General features: G+C 33.0%; 1 protein-coding gene across 2 annotated transcripts; it reads left to right on the plus strand.

Annotated features, from left to right (window-relative positions):
- Positions 1–2,349: 2,349 nt before the first annotated feature.
- On the plus strand, positions 2,350–6,578 carry LOC149375854 (uncharacterized). 2 transcript variants are annotated; one of them, XM_089597891.1, is made up of 4 exons: positions 2,350–2,528; positions 3,848–3,953; positions 4,060–4,237; positions 4,336–6,578. In XM_089597891.1, exon 4 carries the CDS (start codon positions 4,450–4,452, stop codon positions 6,541–6,543), a length of 2,094 nt encoding a protein of 697 aa, XP_089454017.1. In that variant the 5' UTR covers positions 2,350–2,528; positions 3,848–3,953; positions 4,060–4,237; positions 4,336–4,449; the 3' UTR covers positions 6,544–6,578. The 2 variants fall into 2 exon arrangements, with proteins under 2 accessions (XP_089454017.1, XP_089454023.1); XM_089597897.1 differs by having other exon boundaries at positions 4,427–6,578.
- The last annotated feature ends 1,592 nt before the right edge of the window (positions 6,579–8,170 follow it).

Here is an 8,170-nt window from a genome sequence, read left to right on the forward strand (position 1 = left end):
TGATGTGAGATTTTAGCTGAAAGATATCATGTCCTCTTGTTATTTATGTACACTCCAATAATGGAAGGCTTTGCTGTTTATTAAGCGGAAAAATTGTAAACACAATTTACTTGACAAATCGTTCACAGTTCCGTTCATAACACACGGTTTTACATGGGCATTACGTTATTTAAAATTTATTTGATTGTTCAGTAATAGGAGGTAACTACGATCACCAATTTTAAGCACGTAAATTTTATGTGAATGATGGTACTACAACAATTGGTACCCACAAACATGAATATGGCTAAACCCCTGAATTTGTGATAAAACAAATTATCTTTCTGGTAAAACACAAATATTAGACAATGTATGGCTTTGATGTGCAACTCTTTATAAATAACATCTTGGTCCACTTCTTCGATCCCGTGAATCCTCATCGAGCATAAATGAAATGCACTACACAGGGGAGACAGTCCAGCCTAGTATAAATATATAGTCAACAAACTAGTTTGAAAAGATTGCTTGAGGTATTTCCTCAAACCTCCGTATAGTTTTTGTTATATACTTTACGTACTTATACATTCATATTGGATGAGAAAATTAAATATCTAATTACATGTTACAATAATGGATATCGAAACCTTTAGTCGTCCTAATACATAAGATGGATACTATTAATCGAACTATTTTATAACAAAAATAAGTAAGGTGTTGAGTTTACTGCACATCATTTAAGCGTCATTAAAATATGTACAATGTCTCAATCTCGCAGATAGCTTAATTAGTAAAAAGCATATGACTAGTATATACATATGTATTCATTATAGGGAGGAGGGTGCCTTCAAGTCTTACTTGGAAAGAATTTTTTTACCGATATGACTTTTACAGCTACTGATTAAGTGGCAAAAAACTTCCTAAATTTTGTGGTGACTCAATGTACTTGAAGTATCAACTATTATTTAAATCGCAAGAAAAGACAGATAGACAGAGATTTTTGCCAGAGTAATCCACTCGAAATCTAAAATTCAGAAAATAAATTTATTTCGTCTTACCTCAATATTTTGTATTATATAATTATGGTATGCCATTCTTAAATTCATTACACCATCGGATTTTACAGTTGCACTGTTGATTTAACGAGATCCAAGTTGAGGTCGCGCAAAGCCGTGAGGGAGTAACTTGACGGTTACAGGAAATGTCGTGATCTTGCATTAAAAAAATTTTAAGACATTTTTCAATGATTAATCAAGGTAAATTTCAAATAAGAACACAATACGTACTTTTTAGGTATTGAGCAATAATTGAATGTTCTATATTTGTGTATGCAAATATGTCTTTTTAGAAGTTTAAAATTATTAAAATATCGGAAAGATACAATTATTTGTTATAACTCTTGCCCTTTTATACGCCGAAAATGATAAAAAAATAATCTTTTTAATGCAAACGTTCATTTTGCTCTAAACTGTATTATATTAAAATGTGATTCAATTTTCAACAATTCGATGATTTAAAAAAATATTAGAATCATACTTATCTTTTTAGTGACCCCTTTCTTGTAGGAAGCTTTATTAAATAATTTAACCAGAAGCAAGTGTAAGAGAAATTTTTATTTTTATTCATAGTTTCTAAAATTTTTAGTTTTTAATTTGTTTATTTACATGTAAAATGTAATAATAATTGTATGAGCCTATCAATAAAAGAATTAAAAAAGGACTATATGAATCCTTCGATCAAACTCATTTCATTGTAAAATATGCACATTGTTCTTGCAAAATTTTATGCAACGGTATTTCAACAACTTTCATAACGCAAGATGTAAGTGAATCACTACTGAACTGGAGCACAGGTTATCATTTTATTAAATGAAAACTTTTCAAAAAATCTCGAGCTTTCATGAAGTTCTTCAGACTTTATTTAGCAGATCAGTAGGTATTTTACATTGCATACAGGGTAAAACTTGTTACACTTTTTGCATCAATGCATTGACATAATTTTAATTTTTTTCGAAATTATTGACTTTTGTATTTATATGAGGTAATACATCAATATTTAACTGATTCAAACACCTGAATGAGATTATTATCTGCTTCAATGCGCAATGAATCACTACTTTAAACCACGTTAGGACACAAATATACATTACAAAAATCATTCCGACACCATACACACGCTCAATTTAATTTTATAATAATTATCATTGCATAGAGCCATACTTACGTTTTTGTACCAAGATTTGTGTTTGCATTTTAAAACTTCGCGGTAAGTATATTCGAGAGCGCTGCGCGCGGCAACTGGCGCTGTACTTATACATGTATATATTATATATACCCACATGGCGTGCGGATGTAAACAAGCTACGCCGTTCCAAGCAAACGAGGGAAAGTGATTTGAAGACACCTGCATCGCACGTTTTGTCTGTTGAACTTAACTTTGCTAGAGTTGATTTCATGTAACAATTGCTTGTGTATTATCAATAATAACTACTGGTAGATGCATGTCGCAGCCTTTGTGTTAACTGTCATCGCATCTGAATGTCATGTATTAAGGTAAGAGCAAAAACCATTTTAAAGGTTAGGAATCATTTTCTTACATTGAAAGGCTACATACTTTTATTTTTACAATCGTCATTCATGACGAGCTTTTCTATTGTTACTTTAGAATGATGCACAATACAAGTAAGTGTGCCTGCCATGCTTTGAACTTTGACCAAAAATGGAAACAATTCAATAAAATTGTAAGCCAATACGACAAATTTCAAAACATTCCCAACTTCGAGTGAAAGAGTGAGAGTATACAGTGTAATGTAGTAAAGTGTAGGTGTGTTTGTGTACAGTGTGACTCGGAGACTACGATCAATTATTATTGAACTGCTCTTCAAAGTTAGAATTTTAGAAAAGCTTATATACTTGAGTTCTCTCATACTCCGAAGAGCCAGCCAAAGAGTGACCTTCGATCATTACTGTCACTATGTGCTTGTAATGACAAAAGTTCATAACGCGTCAGACTTGATTTTTTTTCAAGTTAAGTGGTTTTATTGCAATACTGTATAATTTATACATACTGTACAAGTGTGTATGCTACTTTTATACCTGCATTTTAATCAAACGACGCAAAACGTCATCAGGGAGTACTGATGGGTGGTAAAGTTTTTTGAAAAAAAAAATCAATAGAATAATTGTTGCACGGTGTCTCCAATGTAATAATTTTTGTTTGTTTTTTGAAAAAAATTTCACAAAAACATTTACATGAAATATCATTGAAAATGTACAGAACCAAAAGTTCAAAAGTTTAATTTTCTGGTGTGTACATCGTATTTTTCTATGTCCCTTTGCTGAAAGTATACATGCATTCATTGATCGCTAAGTTAATTTTCATTGCTTTGGTCATTACAGACACCAACATCCATGTATACATAAATTTTTAACAACCAATTAAAGATAACAGAGTTGAAAATGAAACTTTCATCCAACAAATGCTCATTACGAGTTATTGAATATTAAAGTGGTTTCACAAATGATTTTTTAGTGTTTTAAATTCTTTGAATCAGATTAACTAAATGGCAATAAATATAAAAAATTACTAATCACTTGCTGCATCACATTATTTATTTTTCAACTTAACAGATAGTTATTTAATTAGTATCGATTGTACTTATAAAAAAATCGATTTAAATAATGACTTAATGATGCATAAGACTGTAGAAACGTGGGAAAAACACATTAAAAACGGTAAAAAAACAGTACGAGACAGAATAAATAATTACTATGTGTTAGAAAAAAAGATTACAACAATGACAATCATCATTTTCATCAGACTTGTGAAGAATTAAAAATATTTTAAAACTTTTATTTTTATCATGTTGTAGAACCCTTCGAAGCACTGGAATTTTGGTCCTGTCAAAAAAGTATCCATTGAAACCTTAACATCTGAGTTCAACGGTTCGACCTGGAGACCGCAAAGAAACGATACAGGTATAGCATTCATTTAACGCTTAAGTATAATTGTATTAATAAAATAAAACACTAGTTAAAATGCAACAAGCGTATCAAATGACCTACATTAATTAATTTTTTTTAGAATCATACTGCATAGGAGGGAATCGTTAAGAAAATCGAGGAGCGTAATTTGAATTATCAATCAAGAATTCAACCATAAACTGTATTGCAGTGATTTGCAGTTTCCAAAGTTCCTTACACTTGTTAATTGATCGCACAGGAAATTATCTGTAACTTTATAGAAGTGGAAGAAGCCATCGGTATTATACAAATTTTTATTTTATAAATGAAGATTATTCCGTAGCTTCTACTTACACACGATCATTGAAACTAGTGTTTTTTTTTTTTTTTAATACAGATAAGTTTTGACAACTCGCTGAGGATTTTTGAATTCAATATAATTTATGACGTCTCTTAAATGTGCTGATGTTAGTCATTTTTATTTATAGCTGTACAAACTTTATTTGTAATTATGGATCTACAAACTGGAGTGTTACGTTTGACGAGTGAATTATATGCAAATTTAAGTTTATCGAGATCAAGTATTCAAGAAATTGTTGAAAATTTGGCGAATTTCCTCGAAAATTGTTATAGTCCGCACTTGCTACAATCCATAGAATCGGCATTGCACAACTGTGTGACTGATAGAGTATTATGGGAAATAAGAAGCATTCTGAATGGTAACAAAAATCCATTTCGCGATGTCGCAACCGAGTATAAGCGACTACGGTTTTATAATAACGTAGGTCTTTATAGCGAACCTACAATCGTGACTGTCAATAGTATCTATAAAATTAACACAGCTGGAAATAAGGTCATGATCAAACAACAAGATGTTTCAGTACTGCAAGTCGATCTAAAAAAGTCGCTTAAAAGTTTGCTTGAAACGCCTAATTTGTTCAATGCAATGATGTCGTACATTGATTCATTGCAAAAAGAAAAAAAAGTAAAACTCAACTTCATTCAGGGAGAGCTGTGGAAAAAACAAACCCAAAATTTTACTGGCAACGGCACATCTATCCCTCTGAAATTGTATTACGATGAAATAGAAATTGACAACGTTTTGGGTACTCACGGTGGCAAAATCGTGTTAGGCGCTATTTATGGGAAAATACTTGTTATGCCACCGAGTTTCGCATCGAAAGTTGAGAGCACGATTTTGTGTAGTCTTTTTCACGCCAGGGACAGAAAATCATTTGGGAACGATGCGGTCTTTGAAAATCTTATAAAAAGTTTAAACGATTTAAGAGAAAATGGTGTCGTTATATCTGTAAATAAAAAAAATTATAAAGTTCATTTCATTACGTCACTTGTGGTGGGATATAATCCTGGCTTCGACTCGATTATGGGCTTCTCGGAATCATCAACATCAACGCACGGGTGTCGCGTTTGTTATGCGAGTAATGATGAAGCGAAAACGTTAACGAAAGAAGACGAAGGGTGCCTTCGAACCGTTGAAAAATATGAAAATGACTTGAAAAATGATGAAACGAAATCCGGAGTAAAAGATAACTGCTGCTTCAATTCCTTACGCGACTTTCACGTTATAGAAAATCAGAGTGCCGAAATAATGCACGACATTTACGACGGTGTGTGCAGTTATGTTTTGTCGGATGTAATTTTGGCGTGTGTCGAGAAAAAATATTTTTCGATTGATTACCTCAACCATCAGTTGCGATCCTTAGACTTTGATTTTGAGTCCAAAAATTTACCTTCCGATATCAAGTTGGATTATTTGAAAAAAAACAACAAGCTGAAAGCGTCTCCGTCCGAGAGTATATTTCTTACACGATACTTGGGTATTTTGGTAGGTGGCAAAGTACCCGTAGAGAGCCCAGTCTGGGATTTGTACATTAAGCTCCGCGGAATCGTGGATTTCTTGACGTCTCCTTCAACTACGGAATCTCGTTTGTTGCAACTGGAAACTTTGATAGTCGAACACAACAATCTTTACATCGAACTGTTTGGTACTTTGAAACCCAAATTCCATATTTTATTACATTACGTTCGTTTGACGCGTTTGCTGGGCCCTGTAGTCCTTCAGTCGTGTTCGTGCGAGGAGTCGAAGCAAAAAATCATAAAAAAAATCGGCACGAACTGCTCCTCGCACAGAAACATTCTTAAGAGTATCGGGATAAGGCACGAGTTGAGTGTCATGATCAATCGTTTGAACAAATACGAAGACGCGTGTGTTTCGTTTGGAGCCAAAATCGTTGACAATACGGTCGACAGTTACTTTCAGGCAGCTACCGAACGTCTAAGCTACGACAGCATTACGATTAATGAGGTCACGTACAAAAAAGGGACCATCATTGTGGCGAATATTTTGGAGGACGGCCTTGAATTTGGAAGGGTAAATAACATTTACAGAGTTGATAATGACACCTTTTTCAAGTACACTCCTTTAACCATGATTGGCTTCAATGATCACTATTACGCGTATAGCTCACATGTCGACGAAAACAAATCGAAAATTGTGAATTTTAATTCAATAGTTACAAGTACTCCTTGTTTGTTGTTCATGAAAGACGATACTTACTTCATCGTGACGAGACATAATTTGTAATACGCGTTTGTAATAATTTAAGTTACCTTTAAACAAAGCTGTATTTTTTTAATATAAAATAACCTTTATTCTTATTTATTAAAAAATAATAATAATATGAATTTGTACTTTGTTAATTTGTTATTCCATACCATTTATTCTTACAATATCTATACTGCCTACTAATGAGTACACAAGAGAAAATTGCCTGCTTGCCTCAAGAAAATTGTGGACATACTGCAGAAATCAAGCAGAGACGGGCGACTATGCGTGTACCTACTCTCTCTCTCTAAATTTGGATAGGCGTGGTTCATTTACATGTAGCATGGACCTGTCAGTGTACACTGCTATAGACAATATAGACGGATATGCCCTCTAAACTGTTAAGCTTTATAGGTTGAGGAGAGCACCGCCAGTCCTACATATAAAGTTTTACTCTCCAAGTAGCTGAGTAATTTTTATTGCGTTGCAGTGAAGAAAAAATGGCCAAAGTTGAAGAATAAGTTAAGTAGGAGAGAGTTTTTTGTCTTTAAATTTTGTAGAGATAACTTTGCGTAATTCTGAATCTGAAAGCAAGAAGCTGTTAAATTTGCTTTTATTGAACTCATGAATAAATATCAGTACTGTTGCTACAAAATTTGAGGCCAAAAAGACGACCTCATCATTTGACCACTTACACCAAGAGATTTTTCAAGCTGTTGTCAGACATCTGAAGAATTTATGTAAATCAACATCTGCAAACACAAGTTGCATGATTATGTGATCATCAGACCTAGTATATGTACAATATGTATAGTGAAAGCGCGAAAGTTATCTGCTGCTTTTTGACGCTCGCTATCAGTGTCAAGGACTTAAATTTCGAGCAGATGCTTTTTAGTACAGGGAGGGAAAAATACTTACTCAGTAGTTTTTCACGCGAGTGCACAAAAGATGACGCGAAGGATAAAGTTATACGAATTTTCATCGCAAAAAGCAATTGTAAAGTTACCAACGAATTTTAACAATAATTTATGTTTACCGTGCAGCTATAAAAATTATGGTTCAGATTCGTCGGTCACTTTAACCGTTGCTGATGCAGTAAATATGTATGAAACTGTTATTTTTGTGTATTTACCCGCGCATACTACAAAAAATTTATTAATCATGAATTTATTGAAAAAAAAATTTTATAGAATTTTTGTGGAAACTAAATTTTTTTAAATTTCTTAAATTTTTTAAAAGGAACCAAAATATCATCACAGTTGAATTAAAAAACACAGCTAAGCGTGAAAAATGGTAATGTAACTGATTGGATAACAAAGATAGAAGGTTCGTTCGAGGTAATAACTAAGATGTAAATGAAAGTAAAATTAATTTAATTAGGTGTAAGAGCACACGTTGGGCTTGGACCACATATATATTGCGTGAAGATTAATTTTTGTAATCAGCAAATTGCACATATTTTATAAGACCTAAAAACAAAAATGAGTGGGTAAGTCGTTATCGATCAACCAAAAGCTTCGGCGTTCGCGTCTGTCACTATTGAAAAAAAAAATTCCTTGATAATGATAGAATGTGCATAGCCACGTCCTGGTACAGGTATGTTATACTGCACGCGTATTCAACTCTCGATCTCACAAACAGATAGATGCGTACCTGTCCACTCTAC

The sequence above is a fragment of the Copidosoma floridanum genome, unplaced genomic scaffold, assembly GCF_036245765.1.
Source record: "Copidosoma floridanum isolate Cflo_tuat_1 unplaced genomic scaffold, Cflo_Japanese_pri ptg000004l, whole genome shotgun sequence".
NCBI classification, from domain to species: Eukaryota; Metazoa; Arthropoda; class Insecta; order Hymenoptera; family Encyrtidae; genus Copidosoma; species Copidosoma floridanum.

Bases quoted from the DNA above. Each gene is read 5' to 3' on its own strand.
- LOC149375854 (XM_089597891.1), top strand. From the start codon at position 4,450: ATGGATCTACAAACTGGAGTGTTACGTTTGACGAGTGAATTATATGCA.